The sequence below is a fragment of the Rhamphochromis sp. 'chilingali' genome (assembly GCF_963969265.1).
Source record: "Rhamphochromis sp. 'chilingali' genome assembly, chromosome: 12".
In the NCBI taxonomy this organism is placed as follows: Eukaryota; Metazoa; Chordata; class Actinopteri; order Cichliformes; family Cichlidae; genus Rhamphochromis; species Rhamphochromis sp. 'chilingali'.
In genome coordinates, this window is record NC_137939.1 from 10,211,429 (window position 1) to 10,232,228 (window position 20,800).

Below are 20,800 nucleotides of genomic sequence, written 5' to 3' on the forward strand. Positions count from 1 at the left end.
ATGTTTTGGGAGGAAGCCAGAGTACCTAGAGTGAAGCCAAGTAGAGAACATGGAAACTGCACACAGAAAGGCCCAAGCTGGCAAGCAAATTTGAACCCAGGACTGCTGTGAGGTGATGGTGCTACCCACCACAACAACATGCTGCACCATGGGGAAACTGGCAACGTTTAATCATTTGTGTATCATCGTATCACGTCTCATTTTTGTTTCTATGGCTAAGTTTTTGATCGCAATTTGTATTCAGTTATGGATATCCACAAACATTTGCTTCTCAGTTGGAGTTTATATCTCTTATGTAAAGACATCATTTTGCCATAAATGTTTTCTTGTTAAGCCTTATTTTAAAAAAAATTCAATATTACCTCAAATGAATCTGTGGAATACGCAAAGTAATATAACAACTTCGTTTAACTAAGGAGCTTGTAAAGAAAAGGTATTTCAGTCCTACTGAGAGCTTTCCATTAAGAGGGTCATTGACCAACGATTGATCGTGTGCCTCAACACATGAGCCAAGGTGTGAAAAAGGGTTGTGGGTCATTATCACCAGAGTTTTCAGGTGAAACTATTATGAGACCTTGCCTCAATATATCATGAGACCTACTGAGCTCAACTGACGTATGTGAGTGGGTGTTGTTAAGGCCCTGGAAAGGGATCTCAAAACTGGATTGTAGGTGACATCTGTCATAGGCCATTTCCAACTGTTAAATATTTTCTTTGGTGAAAAGGGTTTGTTTTTTTTTTAAACTAAAACATTTCCATAAAAAGGCACCTCTTTATCCATGATTTATGCTTTGTGTTAAACTGCTGTATTCTAACCACTTTCAGATACTTCAGCTTCTAGGCTAAAGCAAACAATAGAACTGAGCATAACAGCACAATGCAGATTAGTCAGCATGTCAAGTTTGTAGACTGTGTTTACACTGATCGCTTTTTCGGGTTTCGATGGAGGTCTCTAGGGGTTTCCTGTTTACATTAAATGTATCAACAAAAAGGAGGTATTTGTTGACACATTTATTATTCATGGTCATATACTCATTCTCCCAACACTGTTATAATAGCTACTGTAATGTTTGCAGAGTAACACCAGGTTATTATCAGTCAGTGAATTAATATCTTATGTCTGTGCAATTAACTTTTTCCCTTAGAAGCATTAATTCTGGTATTGAGTCCTTTAACATTATTTATAACCAAGTTGTCTGAAAAACATTACACGGTCATGGCTTTTTGCAAAAGCCTGCAGGGGATTTGTGGATGGTTCATACCTTAAAAGTCATACACTTTGGGGCAACTATTAAGTCGCTCCAGTGGCTATGTTGCTAGATTGAACAACTTTAAAGGATTATGGATTGAGAACACACCAAAGACAGTGGGATGCTTGTGAGCGCTCATACAGTCTGTTTCCAGTCATTCAACCTTCCCCAATTCGACCAGCCCCAAGCACAGCATGTCCACACGAGAGAGAAGATTCTTAAAATAGAGATGGGAGTATATGGAGTATGCATTTGAATTACCCTAAGAGAGTGACAGAGATGGAGAAAGAAAGGAGAGAACAGGGAAGGAGCTGTGTGGTAGTCTTACCCCTCTGGGGGTAAAAACTCTCTGATAACATCCAGGCCACAGAACAAGGACGACTTACTCTAAGGGCAATGCACATAGGTTTGCAGACTGGATGCACTGGCAAAGCTAGCTGCATTTGACTGCTGTATCAGATTACAACAGGGCCTTATTTACTTGCAAACTGAATATTGATAAATTCTAGATTTACATGAACATGTTATTGGCATATTGGCATTGCATTGTGGCTCAGTTAACCTAAAATCTTTATGTGGTAATTATAATTGGTTGTTATTATTGTTTTGGTCACTGCTGACCTCACAACACAATATCACTATCTTGGTAGTGAACTTAACTTGTCTATAGTCACCAAACATCAAACAATCCTTTGCCACAGAGATCACTGGCCAGGTAGGACTGATAGAAATGTATAACATAAAATGTATCATGCACTGTCACATTATGCTAACAGACCTCCAGTTTCAGTAGTAGTAATAAGAGGATTAATGTCATTTTAGCCTCACAATAAAAACCACAAGTGGATGAAGCCCTGGGGAGCTAAAGTGCTGCTTAATCTCCCCAAAGACTCAATTCTGACCTCTAGAACACACATTAAATAATTCCATCACTCTCACACTGGGAATTGACGTGCTTTCCTACAGAAAACACAAATTTACAATGAATGGAAATGACTGACCCCTCTAGGATTAGCGAGGTAAAACGTCTTTTTTTTCAGCTGCAGCGCACTGAGAAACAAGGGCACAATAACATTCCCTATTTGCCCTTCCCAGTTCCATTAATTCCAGCATGTAGCTTTAAAAGAGTCTGACCCAGAATAATCACTGTGTTCAAGAGGAGGTCAGCAGAGATGTCCTGTGCAGCTGAAACCGCCTCAAGTTGGGAGGCTCAAAACAACTGGCTCTCTCTGTAAAACAAAGGCGCTACTGGAGAAGACACCACACATGATCAAAACAAACTTACAAATATTTTTAGTGTTGTATTTCAGAATTTCTCACAGTTTTACTGAAGAATCAAACATAAAGTCCAATCATTAGGAGGATAATCCGACAACAATGAGGGGGGAGTCATCATGGAAAGCTTGCTAAGATAAGATGATAAAAAAAATCAAGCAAAGTTTTTTTAAACTTGAAACTGTGAAATTTTATCCACATGAATGCCAGGACCAAAGGTTTGGCAGCATCGTACTCTGGGGTATTTACTTTAATATTTATCAATATGATCAATGTTATACACTTCCCCTGTCAAGGTGAGATTTTTAAGGGAGATACAAGATAAGAAATTACAGCTGACAATGACATATTCTGACGTTGGGGTATGAAACATGAATGTCTGGCTGCTCTCACGGCACTCGTCCAAGAATAAATAATATTTCAAAGTTGGGAGGCTTACAGAGTTAATATTACAATCAAAGTTTGCTGATTCAAAGTCAACAGGCTCCGTTGACACAAACTGCAATTTTACCGTGCAGAGCACTGGATTGCTGGACCACCACTGTGTGATCAGAAAATAAGAAAAATAAGCTAATCACTTGAGGCAGCAGTTGACCTGCAAATGCAGCGTTCTCCGAGGTAAAATTACTGTGTTGACAAAGTCCAGTGACTTTAGAAGGCGATTACACCGATTGTGAAATGGTCATCTGACGGCAAGGCAGAAAAATGTTTTACAGCCTGTTTTAAATATAGCCTAAGCCTAATCTAATATTGATTTCTGTAAGTGGGTGGCTAAAATACACGCCTACATCAATACCTTGCTTTATCTCCATATCTGTTTGAGGGCATGCCAACAGTAGGTAATATTCTGACTATGGATAAGTACCTTATACAATCCCACTTCAAGAAAGCAAAGGAAGTTTGGAGTGGAAACAGTTTAGTCAGCTAAGCTTTTATTTTTTCTAAACCCTACAATCAAATTTATAAAATGTTTCCTGTTAGCTGTAAGTTTCCTGAAAATTCCAAATGCTCCAGAAAGACAATTTGACAGGGTTAAAACACATCCTGTGATAATTTTTTTGGCTCATTTTAGACAGATTAATAAAAGTGCATGAAAGATTTAACATGTTGCTTTGACTTATAACCAGACATACAGTTGGCTTTTTATGTAGAACTTGAATCAAATCCTGCTCTCCCCCAGCAGAAGACGCAGAGCAGACAGGCTCACATCAGCAGCAGGTGGAAGATAAAAGGAAAGGTTGAATGATTACAAAGCCAGTTTCATGTAAAATTATGAACCTTTTTAAATTTTGTTTTGATCCATGTGTGTAATAAAGAGGCTCTCAAACCTTCATATTCCCCACTGATAAAATTAAGCTTCTAATGTTTGAGGCTTTTTTGAATCATTGGTGGAACTGCACTTTTTTACTACTAGTCGTGAGTAAAAAATGAAGGCATAATATTGCCGTATTTTGCGTGGTGAGATTTTATTGATATAAGGACACCAAATATCGATATTTTATTCAATGCAATAAAATACAACAAACAAGAGGCCTCGTCTCATGCATCACGATCCTGAGATAACGTTCGCTGAGAAAACTTGCATTAAGTCAACTCAACGGAAAATCCATCCGACAGTGGACACGCTTAGCTTGATGAAGTTGGACCGACTGCTATCAGCCTCAGAGAGCTTGTTGACAATTTACAAATAATTGTTGTCTAATTTATAAATCCACAGATTGGCAACACATGGACATCAGTATGAATGAGTCTTTGTCAATGAGCAAAACTTACAGGAATCAATTCAGCTGGCTGTCACATCGCTGTATTCTGGTTATATTCCTATAGAACAGGAAGGTTGTTGAGCACAAATGTGGTAGTTAAATGTGAATTTCTGTAGATTGCAACAGATATGTGACTTTTGATGGTTTATCACGGTTAACTGGTGTATTATTGGAAAAAGATTGTATGTAAGTTCCAATTATACCCCATTCAGTTGCAAACTGACTCCAACTTAAGGCAACATTTCTGACAGGTTTAAGTGATAGTGTTAGTAGCCTGTCAAACTGGAGTGAAATAACATCAGTTTATTAGTGGATAAAACAGACACTGACCAAGTTTAACTATGAGGACAAAATTTGCAGTTTAGAAAAGCTAATAAATCAAAATGAATGTTATTGCAATACTATATATAGAATATTGGAAAATGTTAAAATTGCTATAATGTGGTATTTTGCCAAGTATTGTGATAATTTTATACCATGGGGTGTCAAGTGATTCTCACTTTTAGTTGCTACCAACTTGACTCTTCACACGTTTACAATATATTTGTGCTACCATGATTGTCCATACCTGGATTTTAAAGTAAAATATCTTAACAGACCTGGTATCATAAATAATAACAAATGTTCTGTTTTGGCTATTTTTTGGTAAATAACCATGTCAACTAGTGATTATTGACAAGTGACTACAAATACAGTAGATCATGACTAAAAACAGTTGTTTCCATGTATGTGTATAAGCAAGTCAAAAACAGAAACAGAAATTTGTATTTTAAATAGATATTATAGATACTAGCTTGATAAAGCTTGGACTAAAAGATGTTTAATATGAGGTCTTGGACGTTATGCAAGTTGGCACCCAGAAGTGTCTGTCGTTGCAGCTGTGTAGTGGTCATTGTTTGTAGCTACTTCTGATGAACATGTCAACCCAGCATGTCCTAGGCATGTTCAATAGCAGACATAAATAAAAGCTGGCCAAGGAAGTGTCTAGATATGTTTGGGATCCAGAAAGCCCTGCTGTGTACTCTGGCAGTGTGGCAACAAGCAGTCTTCTGTTGAAATAGCTGAAAGGTGGACTGCTGCTGCAAGAATGCCACAAGTTCAGGTTAGAACACCTGATCTCAGTACCTCTGTCCAGTCAGATTTCCACCAAGTTCAGTAAGATCAGAGATGGTGCTTTTATAGCTAGTTTGAGGCATGCCAACAGCCAAGCCTTGGTCAATCTCAGTCAGTCATGGTATGACGGCACTGATGATGATAATATTGTGCATATATTAGTATCAGTACTAGTTTATATTCAGAGACTGCTGGTTAGAAAATGTGGCGGTGTAGAAATGAGTTCATCTGTGTTTGGTAAACAAATCAACAATTTTATAGGGCTGCTCAATTAATCGAATTTTAATCACAATTACGATCTGGGCTTTCAACGATCATTAAAAATGACTGAGCCGATTATTAGCCCCTCCCTCGTGCTTTACTCTCGCGCTGCTCCGTGTGGCAAATCGAGCACACCTCTCTGCATTTCAAACACGTGTCACAACAATTAAGAGCAGCGGTCCCCAACCTTTTTTGCGCCACGGACCAGTTTATGCCCGACAATATTTTCATGGACCGGCCTTTAAGGTGTCGCGGATAAATACAACAAAATAAAACTAGTACCGGTACCGAAAAAAAGAAAATTTATTCATAGCACACGTGAAAAGACCCAGGAAAACAGAGTAAACAATAAAAACGCTAACAAAATAACACTAAAAACCGATTTAAAAACCCTGAAAACTATACATTTCACCCCTGAGCCTCAACTCTCGCGGCCCGGTACCAAACAACTTACGTACCGGTCCGAGGCCCGGGGGTTGGGGACCGCTGATTAAGAGGACCCGAGGGATGCTCGGAAAGCTAAGCAGAAGTTATTTGGAGAGGAGAGTGACTGCCGTTGGTTGAAAAGAGAGGTAAAAAAAACTTCAGTGGTGCGGAAACATTATGGGTTCGCGGAGTCAGACGTGGATCAAGTAGACATAGTGTGTAAACTTTGCTACAGTGTCGTAGCTGCACCACAGAGCATGTTAAGGTTCAAAATTGAGGAAGGAGAGTACAAACCACCCTTGGTCCAGAAGGTCTTGGTCAAACAATGATTTTAATGAACACACGTGTGGGAAGAACACTCTGTACGCCGACAGCAAGTGATCTCCGACTTAATCAAAGCATAAACAGATATTTTATAGCATCAGGGTTTGATTTACTGACGCCCCTTCATGCGTCACAGATACATTTTATACATAGATCAGATCAACACCACAATGACTTTTCACCCAGAAGATCATCTTCTATTTTCATGGCTGGTACTTTCCGTTCTTATCTTAAAGTAAATTGTTCCTCTTTCTTGCCGAGACAACAAGGACGGTTCCTCTTTTACCGAGACACTTTTGCAGTTACAACCAGACATGACTAATCTCTCCTCTAAATAAATTTAACTCGTGTGTGTCACGACCTCACATGCTCTTTCTCAATTCACCTGTTGCACTTCTGACCTTTCACCAGACCAGAGGCTCACTGAGACTATGTGTATGTCTTCTACTAAATAAATGTTTTAACCAAGAACTTCTACTTAAAAGCTTAATACAAGAATATGAACATATAAAAGATATTAAAATGAACTGTTGTGTAAGCATGTACTGCAATTCCTTCTATGTTCTAGTTTTCCCTCAGCATGGATCATCTAGACACTCTCACTAGATGAAGCTTAAGACCATTAATGAACCTGAACATCAACTCAAATAAGCACAGATATGCATTGTGTATAAAATAGTCACAACTGCTTAAGGCCTTCTTAAAGCTATCTGTTACATTGTTAAAGCCTCGTCTTAGCCTGCTGCTCAAAATAACTTTCACTTCTGCAAAACTCTCCAAGCCTGTTTCCTGTCAGCCTGTGACTTTTAGCCTTTCTGAAAGACACACACTGTTCAACCCCTGAATGCAATATCCATGCTGCAAATTATATTTATTATTTAACAATAGCAGTAAAATAATTTCCCTGCTCCACAAGCAACACTGCAAAGTTCACTAAACATAGATGTTTACATTTTTCATTTATTTTTTATATTGCAAACATTTGCACTGTTATCAGTATTGCACACTATTTTATATTATTTTTTGACAATCTTTAAAGTCATTATTCAATACATTGTTATTGTTAAATAAATATCATCAAATAATCGAGATCTCAATTTCAGTGAAAATAATCGTGATTATCATTATACCATAATCGAGCAGCCCTACAATTTTACAATGGACAAAACTACTCACAGAATATGTTTGGGTTTAAAATTATGATTAAAATGATGTACAGAGAAATCAACTGCAAACAAAGATTAAAAATGTATTTCATGCATGAAAACTTCTATTTTTCAAAACTTGCTTCTATTTTTTACATACTTTACTGTATGTATGCAACTCTTTCTGTGATAAACTGTGTTGTAGTGGTATCACGCTATCAATGATACAATAATATTTCCTAGCACACAGAACAAGGCCAAATTTGTCTGACAGCAAAGGCCATGTGTCAGCCTCCATTGATGTTTAGTAAAGAAGTCACTTCAACCAAACACAGCACTTTGCAAAACATTCAATTCAATTCAGTTCAATATAATTTTGTTTATACAAAATCACAATAACAATATTGTAAGGTGGAGACACTACAATGCAGGAACACCGAAGTGGAAAAAACAAACTTGGCTCACCATTACAAACAAACCATCAAGTACACGTGTGACCCGAGCTTTAACAAATGACTCGATTGGACGACGCCGGAACATCTGCCAGTTGTGTGAAAGGTAAAGGAAAATTACTGATGCGGTTACATGGTGGTAAAACAGGACTTTAAGCAGCTGGTTAAAAAGCTCAACATCCCAGACTCCCGAAGAGTTAAAAGGTAAAGTTTCTTTAGCTATTGTTAAACTAAAGTGATAAGCAGTTATGTTTTACTTTTACATAACATTTCCTTGGCTACTTTTGTGGCTTTCCTGTGTTGCTATATATACTCCTATGTCACTAGTAATGCAATATAAATCTGCTCCTGCTGACAACTGAGGGCACAAGATTCTCACTTTGAATCAGTTAGTGTGTCATAAACGAGCTCATTTGAAAAGAATGGTGGAAAATACACTTCAGTATTTTTTTTCTGTATCATCATAAATATCGTTATCACAAAATTCCTTGAAATATTGTAATATCATTTTGAGAAAATATTGCCCAACCTCTACTGTGTACTGTGAGCAAATAGACTCAAGATCTAGAATATATAAAAGCAGACGTTTTATGTGCATGAATAAATCTGATGCAGACTAAATGTATTCAGACTGTATTTCAAACTGCTGCTTCATCATCTGTGTGCGTGTGGGGTGGGAAGCAGATGATAGGGCTGCAGACCTTTGGGACATTTAGGTTATAGAACAAAAGTGAGGCTGTTTTTTTGCACAGTGCTCACACGGTGCACAACTCTCAGGGGGACTGAGGGAATATGTGGGAGCTTCACCGCAACAAGGTCCAGAAACACACTTACTCAAATACACTCTGACCACTCTGCTGCCCTTAATACACCTGTCTCTCAGGCTTTCTTTTTCCTCTCACACTTTTTTTCTCCACACAATGGAGAAAACACACGATTCTAGGTGGAATCAAACTAGCTCTGCCTTTTAAAAAAAAGAAAAAACAAAAGAATGAAATCTGCTGTTCTTTATTTATGGTAGAAATAACACCACCTTTGTTCCCCCCAGCTATTTGCTTTCATCCTCCTATCCATTTACATGAAGAGCTGACCTATCGTACAGACTACTCAGTTAATGTGCTTTTGCTACTGATCACACAAAGACTGCTTTCTGGCAATAAGCCTGGTCACTGCTTTTAAATCTGCATCTGTTATTTTAATAAGCACATACTGGTGTGTTGTTCAGCCCACCATGTTAGTCCAGACTCAGTTTCCTTTATAACTGTTTGATGGACTAAGATAAAGGTTTGGATGAATTTGACTTACATCTCATTTAACCATTATTGTAGCTTGCTTATCTGTCAGTTAAATCTACCACATTCTATAAGCAAAATAAGCAGTCTCTATCAATTCAAAAGCTGCCAGCAAATTTGAGCAGAAATTTTGTAACATAAAGCAAATGCAAAGGTTCCAATAACAGTAATATTCTTCTACACTGGTTTGCATGAAATCTACTATTATGAGGGCATCATTAGTAAAAATGTGAAGCCATTAACAGCTAAAATATTTATGTCATATCACTGCAACTAGCGGTTACTCGTAGCCACAGTATTCTATGAGCCTACCCTGATCTCACCTCAGTACACTGATCACTTAAACCTGACAGGCAGATCAGAGCTAGAGTCGGGGTTACTTTAATACAGCTGATACTATAATATTGCAGGCTTCATCAGTCTGTGAAAGTCTGTGAAAGTGGGCTTTCTTTTATGTTAATGTTGCTCATGACAGATAAGATGGAGAGAGCTACAGTACATGCACGATTGGTCAGTACATGTGTGCTGCATTAAATGATTTTTTTTTCTTACTAAAAAAATGGCAGAAGAATATGTTTCCCAGACAGATAGTTTATAATCTTAATAGTATTTAATGCTATTCCAAAACAACTTTATCAAACTGAGAAACTATGAGCACATGCAGCACACGTTACATGCCCCGTGCATGCCTGCTCTTTAGTGCAAGTGCAAGTATTCAAACTTATTGTGTTTAAAGTAATGCATGCAGTATAGTTACTACAAGAGGTGGGACCTTGTTTTTAACTGCAAATTATGTCCTTAAAATTAAACCATATCAATGTCTGTTTTATCCAATAAGAAAAGGTTATCAAATCCCTTCAGAATTTTTTGTTATGTCATTTTCGTTGCAAAATTACTGTCAAGCACACCAAGACTGTCATTTAAACCTGCCATAGATGTTGCCCTAAGACAGAGTCAGACTGCAATCAGTCTGCAACTGAATGCCAATTAAAGGTTGGCAATTACATTCAATCCATTTTTTATTATCCAGCAATTAACTGTAATAAATCATCAAAATTGCATATCTTTCTTTATAGACAGAAATTCACATTTAATTAGTACACCTGTGCTCAGCAGAACAGGATGGTTATCCTGTTCTATATGAATATAACCAGTAAACAACCAACTGACAACCAATTGAGTCGAGTTTCCTTGAGTTGTGTTCCCTGACAAAAACTCATTCAGACCGATGGCAACATGTTGGCATCAGAGAGATGAGACCTTGTGTTCATAGTATTTTTAATTTATTTAAGAAAATATTAATATTTAGTGTATAATACTGAAAAATATGCCAATACTATACTGTGTCATCTTTATAGTTACTAAATCCAATTTAGTAATACTGCCACCACCGCTTTTATGGACACATGACCAGAGTGCAAGGATGAAGTCGACAAGTTCAGGCGCAGTGTCATCGCTGCAAAGAAGTGCATATCTGAAAGAGCCTAATGTGTCTCCAGGGAGATAATGCCTAAATTGACTGGGATCATCTCTTGAAAAAGAAACAAAAATCTGCAGAACAGTGTGTAATCATGCGTACAGCCTGAAAGAAACACCCAGTTGTCATTTAAGAAAATATACGACCATTTAAAAGGCTGAACTTCTCAGAGAAATGAATGTTATTCATGTGAAAAATATGGCAGGCCTGCTTTTCCAGTTCAATAAACACAATAGACTGCTAATGATAATGCAAATTGAAAATGTCAGAAGGTATACAAAATGCTGAAAGGAGTTCTCTGCAGCTTTGATGAATGGTGCTGCATACAGGATATTTGTGAATTATGAGGCTACACAGTTCGTTCCATTATTCCATTTAAAACTCATTTTAACTGGCACCTGGCCCACAGACCCAGACACAATGGAAACATTTTATGGCACTGAACTTTGAGACACTGTTGAAATAGTGCTTTAGATTTTTATCAAATACAAAAGTTAATTATTTTCTAATAGAAAGCAAAGCCTCATTTACTAAAACTGTCTGCAGGATTTAATATGTGCTAATAGGCAACGTGTCTTAGAGAAAGAATGACAGTCAGCATTATCCATTATCAAACACTAACATTCTCACAAAGTAAGGCATGCAAAGCATTAGTATGTCTCTAGAGACATCAGCACCTTTCTTATCCACCATAATTCTCACAGACAGTATTACATTGTGGCAACAGCTCAAAATGGACTATTAGCAAAATGCTCTATTGTTATTTTAATCCATTTCTGCTCACTTTTCATTTTTCCCTTTGCTTGGCACTTTTTTCCCCTCCACTATCTCCCAATGTGCAGAGAACTTTTCAGGGAAAAGACTCCAATGGCCTTTTTATTTCTGAGGGAATATTAGTGGGACAGGAGTTTTTGCATCTTTATACATTTAACTACAAGCGATCCTCATGATGAACATCATGTTTTCCGTTTTTATTTTTCATCCCCCAATGTTACACACATTTAACAGTATTTATGTTTAAGTACCATTTCACTCTTAATAACTGTGGTTTATTTGCTGTCAGAGATTTTCTTATTCTTATTTGTTTCATGCCTGTATTGTATTGTATTGTATCTTTATTTAGGTAGGTTTGTTTTATTAGATTTTTGCATTTACAGGAAGAGTCATAAATTTTGAACAAAACCTGTTTTTGTAGTTATCGCCCCACACCACACACAAATAATCAAATATAATTGAAGTTCATACTTTCAGCTTTATTTCAGAAAGTTTTACAGCTTCAACATTAACTGGCCAGGAAGTTTCATGGCCAGGTCTAGCCTGTGTTCTCTTGTTATTTCATGACAAAACAATCAGAATGTGTGAAGTCGATTCACAGTGTTGGATGTGTATTTTATAGCTTTTCGCTGTCGTTTTAAATATATGCTCCACAAGATGTTAGTCCAAGGGACAGAAGACGTCATGACATTGAAAAACAGAGCACACCTGTCACAGGGACAGCAAAACTTTTAGGAGTGGCAACATTAACAGTCTGATTCATTCGTAAAATATTACAGTGTTTATTTACAACAAGGTGCAAACCTCTGGTTACACTCAAGAACAGGAAGGCCAGGTCAGAAAACAAGAGCCTGTGCAACTTCTAAAAACAAAGAAAAATGGAAGAAACCAAGAAAACTGTTTGCCATAATGATGGGAAGAGAAAACTTTGGAAAAGGAAAGAAACAATTCATGATCCTAAACATACCACGTTATCTGTGAAACATGATGGAGGCAATGTGACAGGATGTGGCTGTACGGCTGCCAGGGGTACCGGGGCGCCACTGTTTATTGATGATGTGACTGTTGACAGAAGTAGCAGGAAGAAATGTGAAGTATATATTCTGTTCAGATTTTCGAATGCTTCAAAATTGATTAGATGGTACATAACAGTGCAAATGAAGTTTGTCGAGATAAAGAAAATTAGGACTCTTCAATGGCCAAGTCAGTCAAAGAATCCAAGTAATAAATACAGTCGTTATATGTAAAAATCAGATTAGTTTTTCCAATTAATTTATAGCCTCTTTTTAACTTCAATCACATCTTGATTGTTTGATAGAAAATCCCTTGGTACAGAATTACAGAAATGGTCTAATTTACAAACAAATTATGGCTCTAAATGTATAAAATTAGTATTTCTAATGTATTATAGTTAAAATATTCCACATATAAATGTTACAAATTAATATGTGGAATAAAAATCAACACCCACAATAACAGTTGTATTATTTAGTCATTTATTTTGAAGACATAAGTGCAGAAACATGGAAGAAGAGCATCACGTTTTTCATATAAATGTGATTAGATGTGACTGGAGAGGGTGGGTACAATTTTATGTTGCACTTGATTTTTACAGCACTAGCTACCTGCTGTAGCGCTAATCACTAATTGTGTGGTGGAACAGACAGAACAGCAAGACTGCGTATGTGCACACAGGAGGAGAGAAGGCAGAGACAGAGAGACACTGGGAAGTGGAATATGGAAGTAAAATGTATCTATAACAGAAGGGGAGAATTGATTTACAGTTGGATTCATATGATAGCTTAGCCTACCTTAATTAGTTGACCTGTGTATTTATGTACTGCACTTTTTCTAACCCTCCCGTTCAGCTTTACACCACATACTTAAACTGACAATCAGACCATGGTTGTTGGTCGTTGTTTGCATTTCAATTGCAGAAGCATTTGCATTTCATCCAGAAGACCTGAGGGGGTTCATCCTCTGTCCACTTAAAGGAAGAGCCGTGATACCCTGAGTCTGTATTTGCAGCCTGTTGAATATGCAATCACGCCTTTGTTGGAAAGTGAAAAGGGCTGTGTGCTCAAGCTCTCAGCTCTCAGACTAAGTGATGGGGCAAATATAACCCAGCATGTATACACACACTCGCACTCACACACACTAACATACCTACATGGAAATGGCTCTGTATTGGCAAGCACAATTGCCAAGATACACAGGAACCAAATCGCTTATTCCCACTACGTTGTGTTTCTAATTTGTTGACTGTGGTGGCTAAATCCTCCTCAATGCCACTCTAACCAAGTAACATGCCTCTAGTATCAAATGAATGTGATTAGCTTTGAGACTTGCCAGATGTTTACAATCCCCGCTGACATATCCCACTGATCAGCAATAAAAGAAAAAAGGCATATCACTCAAGTTGTCTGCTTTGATGCAGGTTATACAAACAATTTCCCTTCCACAGTGGCCCAGCTTTCATCTTGACTCTGAGGAAACTAAATGTTTTGTCCTTTTTCCAAATTACCAGAAATACAGAGCGACCCTCCTTAGTTACTGATAGTGAACATACAGTACCTTTCCATGTTATCTGTAATACATGAGAGCTTTGTTCCAGAATATCTTGAACATCAAATTGAAAGGTCAGAAACATTGGCAGGAAGATACTGATCATCTGTGTAGAAACATGAACTTCTGTTATGACCTTTTACTTTGGATGATGCCCGAATGCCTCAGTGCATCCCTTATTTCCCCACTCTACTTCTAAAATAAATCCTAGCTCTTCTCATCATAAATCAAAATGTACTGTTTATGATTATCTCTAGATGCTTGCTGTGTTTATATTTATTTATTTAGCTATTTTATTTTTAGGGATCTCAGCGGCATGTGCTTGCATTGCTCGTAAAAATGCAGGCTCCAAGGTGTAGGAGTTAAGCTGTCCTCAGTAGATATCCAGTATTAGGGAGATAAATACCACAGTTGGCTTTCCAAAGAGTTCCAGAGATTTATGGATTGCCTCGGTGCAGCAGGCCTCTGGGAGGCAAATATTGTATGAAATCCTCCAAATGTTTTGGTAGTGTGCAACGCGCACACACACACACACACACACACACACACACACACACACACACACACACACACACACACACACACACAAACAGATATGCACACAAATAAGACTCCATCCATGCCTGAAAGGCTGAGCTGCAGCAGCTGCTACTATGGCCGTAGTGTAAGAAACATTGCTGCATTGCTGAGGTCAGAACATAATTCATCGAGGAAAACAAACAAAAGAGAAAATGGGTGGGGCAGAGTGTGTATATGTGTGTATATGGGGGGTCTAAGGCGCAACAGTCAAGAGTGTTGCATCATCCCATTAATTACTCCCACTGCAGTAGAGTGTACATGACCCACATGCTCAGAAAGATAAGCAGGGCTGTAAAGAAACATGGTGGAAAAAGGAAATAACAGGACAATGCTTCGGTCATATCAGCCCTTTACTGTCTTTAAGTCTTGTTTGTCTCTTGTGACAAACTTGACAGCAAATACCACTAAGTAGCTAAACACAAAATAAAGCAGGTGGCAGTTTGGGGTTTTGGTGGAGGAGGAGGAGTAGAAAATGGCCCTCTGAGAGGCACCCCAGTGCCTGGAGAAGGCCAGTTAGTGGGAAGGGCCATGACGGATAAGTCTGATCCTTTGTAGAGGCAGTATTGATCCAGCAAAAGCTCACTACATGAATCAAGTATGAGTTCTGTGCTGTTAGTTCCTTTACTTTGTGGATGGTTGTGCTCCAGTGCGATAGAAACACGCACACTTTTTTCATGTAGCACAAAGCGGACAAGCCGGTGATTAAACACAATCAGGCTGAAGGTTGCTGCCAATAAAGTTAGAACACGGACTATAAATTCATGAGATCTGAATATGGAGGTTTTATTCTGAGGTTTACTGTCATTTGGCGGTCTACAGCCGGTTCCACAAAGCAAAACACTTATTCTGATTGCTATTGATTTTTTTTTTTTTTTTTTTTGATCACCAGCGCATAAATTCAAGTATTTTAAGTGTTCGGTTTTCAAAAAAAAAAAGAAAGAAAAAACTTAATGAGCTAAACTCCAGGCTTCTCATTTCAAGCTTCCGATATGCACTCATGTGTTGCAGTAAGAAATTAAAGCACAGTAGCAGTTACGGTCCCATTCTGCCTTTGACTCCTCTCTGCTAATTGCTATGCCAGTCAGTGACAGGTCGTTCATGTTTCACCCACGTCTTCAACAACAGCTAGCCTTTCTCTTGTTCTCTTTCTTTCTCAGAGGTATTTCCAGAAGGTTTAGATGGACAGCGTCCATGCCTTTTTTGTCTTTTATGTCATTAGAAAGGGACAACCTGTACCGGTCCTTCTGGCTCTAACAGATTCCTGCTGAGCACAGGGTGCTAATGACACACATGCAGACACACTCTCACATACACACAGACACACACGCCTCCAGAGGATAGGATCTCCAAGAAGCAACACAGCCTATTTCACTGCAAATTAGGTTAATCACGCTCCAGAGAGGCCCAGTTAATAACCCTCATAGAGGCTATTAAGATGGCACCTAAATCATAGGAATATCTGAATATCTGATGGCCCCTAACACAGTAATGCCATGTTTAGCCCTGGAGTTCTTAGTAGGGCTCGCTAAGAGAACCACGGCTTGTCATATAACCAGCTGCAGACTGATGATGCTGTGCAACTTTTTCTCATTGGGGAAGAAAAAAACACCTCACTGCAAACTGTAATACATGAGGAACCCTTCTCATTAAGCCAGTGATATTAATCAGAATTAGACTATTATAACAGTTTTCTTTTTCACACAGGAGTAACTCGCAAAATACCAAAGAAATTATCACCAGGTGTAGCAATATTAGGCAGCTCACAGCTCATTAAAACCACTCTCTTTTCTTTTTTAGTGCATATCTGAATCACTACTGTCAAATTCACTCGATGTATCACTCTTGATCACTCAATGTATCCCTATTGAGCAGAAAAGGCTAAACATACAAAGACACAGCCATCTATGCTTTACAATCCTCTGCCAGGCAAGTGAAACAAGACAAATAAAGCCTTCGTAAAAGGCAACTGGTGTCTCAGTCAGCAACGCTTTTTACTGCCGCAGTGTGCCGAGGCTTGATAGCATCTCCGGTGCCTCAGCTGTACAAGAGCTCGCCATGGGGGACCTGAAACTGTGTGACATCCATGAAATGCTCAGCCCAGAGATCCCGAGTGTGTGAGAGCCGAATCCCCGCTGGTTAACCCTCGAGTCAGATGCTCTCTGGTTCAAGCTCGTTATAACGCTGCAAATTACCAGCATTTAGCTTTGACTGGAAGATTTCACACATCACAGACAGTGAAGCATGTCGCAGGTCATGAGCGTTCATTGTTATCCATTTACGAGAAAAACTGAATGCACACCAACAAACAGCTGGTTTACAATTTGGGATGGCTACTTTAATAAGAACCCAATTACAATTCGTTCCCATGTTATCATCACATCTTTACAGTCTTTTTAGTAAGTCTATAAATAATAGTGATAATCACTAAAGCCCAGCCTTAGCCCACAGGCTGTCTTAATGAGACGGTTTGCCCAGAACGATGAGTAACTACTGTAGTCATCTCTAGAAGCCTTGTTTTTTTTAAATTGTATCTGTAACTCTCCATCAGCCCTTTTTTTTCTCCTGGTCTACTGAAGCCAGTGCGGTTGCATTTACGCCCACATATTTACTTTCTGTAGGTGGTTTGTTCTTTGTCTCTTCCAACAGGTACAGTGGCTTTCTCTGTACACATTCAGTTCATCCATCCTTTTTTTTTTTTCAAACAAAGGAAAGTAAATATTTTCACCACCCATACTGCAGGGAAGGAAATCACTCCAGTAAAAGCCCCGCCACCAACTGCTGCCATCAATGTCTGATAATCAGCGACAGCATTGCAAAACTTTAGACTGTGGCGGGGTTTCTCATGCACAGAGTAACCGTGGGCACCTCATGAAGATGCTTCGGCTACAGCTACTGAACTACCGAGAGCATTTTAATATTCTTTAACGAGTTTTGATAATTGGGGTTTAACTTAAAGGAAAATGGACAGATCTCTGTCACATAAACAACTTTATTGCCTTTAATGCATGTGCACAGATTCCTGTGTGCACAATAACTTCTGCGCCCTGAAAAGGCCCAAGCCAGTAAAAATACCTGACTACAAAACAGGGTACATTACTGCTAATAACAAGCGACTTCAGTCCATAACAGCGGCTGCAGATCGTCCAATGTCCCATTTGGACATTCCAGTTTGTGTGAGCAAGTGACAAGGAAATTCCCGATGATGGAAATTGGTTTCTCTGTGCCCCTTGCCGATCCATCTAAAGGCATGGCATTTCATTTCATCATCTCGCACAACTGCACTGTCTAAGACGTGCATTGCCATTACCCTGCGAGGTCAGCCCTAAAGATGTACAGCGTGTGTCATGCATAACAAATGTACGGCTGCAACTGGGCAGGAATATGAGCTGCCGGTGGGAATGGGATCCAGCAGGTGGCAAGAAAACAGACTTGGTCTCATTTTGCAGTGTGTCATTACCTATAAACCCACTTTGGGGCAAATGAATGATCTCACTTAGGGCTTTTGTTTGGACTTCCTCACTCATCAGTTGAAGTCTGAAGCCTACTTTCTATATCTTCACTTTAGGGATGTAGTTCTATCATATCTATCATTTAAAAAAAACTATTTCTCAGGCAAAAAGACTTTAATGTAGCCTAAAAAGATAAGGGATGTGTTGTTCAGTGTGATCAAGCTGACCCCTGCGCACAGATATTTTGTATGCCATCCTCTCCTTGTGCTTGGATACGCACTCATCAGAACACCAAGTGCTTTAATATTTTGGGGGCAAAGCTTCTCAGTTTTATTTATTTCATCATTTTACCTTCACTTTATGCCAACGAATTGCACGTGGAGCTCACCTGGACGCGTTTATTCTCACAAGTGGGGAGGAATTGACAGACCTAACCTTGAGACTGTGCACGCGCACGCGCGCGTGTGTCTACACACGTGTCGCTTTGAGCACGCGTCTGTTATCTGCGAATGTATGTGCGTCGCTTGCGCCGTACTGTTGGCGACCCCCAGCGTACAGGATGTGAAATTTTCCAATTATTTTCTTCCTTAAAATTTTTTTTAAAAATCACACAACATATCTATAGAAAGCCTGTACCCGGATATTCTTTATTACCAACGCTAAAGCAGCTAATATGTGTATAACTCTAACACAGCGGCAGCCACAGCCTCGCGCTTTTCACAGTCCAATTGATCTATGTTATTCGTTCATCAATTCCAGCAGACTCTAATAACTTGCAGTGGCGTAGATTTAAAAGAAAAAATTGAGACACGCTGTTGAAGAGAAATTACAATGCACAATCACAGTCTACATTTCCCCCCTTAATCATTCAAGAATTTAAGTACAAAGTAATTACTGAACAAAATAATTTGTGCCTTACCTGCGCGCGACACTCCGTTTTATCCACATTTTTTTCTCTCTCTCTCTCGACTGTCGAAAACCGACTCAGTCCTCCAGGTATCCTCCCATTTGGATGGGTTTTTCCACCAAAGTCGGCAATTGCTGATGAGAAGAAAGCACTCAAGTTACGGACCTTACTCCAGCTGTCAACGCAAACATCATTTAAGCCATATCCTTCTACGTTGCGCACATCAAATTCCTCCCAAAAAAAAGGACGGGGGGGGGGGGGGGGGGGGGGGGAGGAGGAAAAAAACACTGCCGAAAAAAACAAACAAAAAAAATTCCACTAAAAATACCAGAACAATTGTCGGGTCTCTTTGAAGTTGTCCGTCAGTTCTTCTGTTGGCGATGATTTGCTCTCCCTGCTCACCAGCCGAGAGGAGAGAGAGGGGGTAGGCGCGTGCAGGCGGACAGGTGAGCGGGAAACCGAAAGAGGTACCCTCAAACTTTGCCTTCACGCAAATCGTTCATTTTTCAGTCGCCCCAGCAGAAAAGGCAAAGATGCAAGATGCCGAGAGCCGAAATCGGGGCATGCAGTTGGCATCCTCATTGCTGAAATGACGCCGTCACTTCTCCTACATTGCTGAACGGCAGATGAACGTCCAAAAAAGAAAATTGGAAAAAAAAATGGGGGGCGGAAAATGAGAATGTTCAGTTCTCTGAAGCAGGGAGGATTCAAGTCACCAGAGGCAGGGGATCTTCATTATCTGTTGACATCTCTGTGGAGGGGGGTGGTTGAGAGGTTAGATAAAGTAAAATAAATGAAAGTAAAATGAAATAAGGTGCAACTGAAAAGAAAAAGGAAGAGGGGAAGCGGCGGAGGAAAATCCTGGAGGCTGAGGGTTGTTTCAGAGGAGTTGGAGAGAGTGGCTGTGAGGGCTTGTCATTACAGCGGAGAGGAGACCGGCACGTCTCCTCCTGCTGCTCCTCTTCTCTCAGACTGACGAACGATCTGCCTGCTGAGCCCCACGCTGCCGTGACGTCACTTTAAAGCCAAATATGTCATGTGCTGGAGTGTCTCACGTCATATGGGTGCACATTCATGACTGCAAGACTGGGTATGACAAATCCAGTAGAGTACAGAAGTGTGCAGAGCTGCACACTATGGTTGGAAGACCATATAACAGTGAGACCATTACGTATCTGCACTTTTGTAGCCAGCTAAGGGAATTGCCAAATAACCTTGTAGCCTGTAAGATAGCATATCATAAAATAATTTATATTTTATATGATATGAGACACATAAAATAGAAACGACCCAGTTCATTTAGCCTGGGTGTTGCTATGTTCTGCCAGGCAGATCGACAACACTGCTCAATATCAGCTTGCTCACAAACTGCTTGTTATTCTTGTTATTTCTTTTTTTAAGCCATAGACTGTATATAAAAGATGGACACAACAAGGACATCAATAAGCATAAATGCGTCTGGCTGCAAAAGGAGGTTGTCAAAATCATCCTCTCTCCTCTAATCTTCCTCCTATACTACTGATCAGAATTTAATCAAACTTACACAATGATTATCTAATGAGTAGCCATCTGAATTGTCAAGGTCAAAATCATATTTATTGTTTTATGGGCAATTTTACAAGACTTGCTACTCCCTTCAGAATAGATTTTACTCTGAAAAGAGATTTTATTGAAACTTATACACGATGATTGCCTAATGGGTCTTCACCCCAACTGTGTTCGTGTTCAACGTCGCATTTGTTGTTTTT

The 20,800-nt window shown here is 39.2% G+C and overlaps 1 protein-coding gene across 1 annotated transcript in view; it reads right to left on the reverse strand.

The window, feature by feature from the left end:
- Positions 1 to 19,999, reverse strand: part of ajap1 (adherens junctions associated protein 1) — a 55,492-nt gene extending 35,493 nt beyond the window's left edge. The window contains exons 1-2 of the mRNA XM_080900062.1: positions 19,381 to 19,999; positions 19,065 to 19,186 (exon numbers count right to left, since the gene is read on the reverse strand). Coding sequence (XP_080756188.1) covers positions 19,065 to 19,093 — 29 coding nt within the window. The 5' untranslated portion in view covers positions 19,094 to 19,186; positions 19,381 to 19,999. The remainder of the gene's footprint in view (positions 1 to 19,064; positions 19,187 to 19,380) is intronic.
- Positions 20,000 to 20,800: the final 801 nt, after the last annotated feature.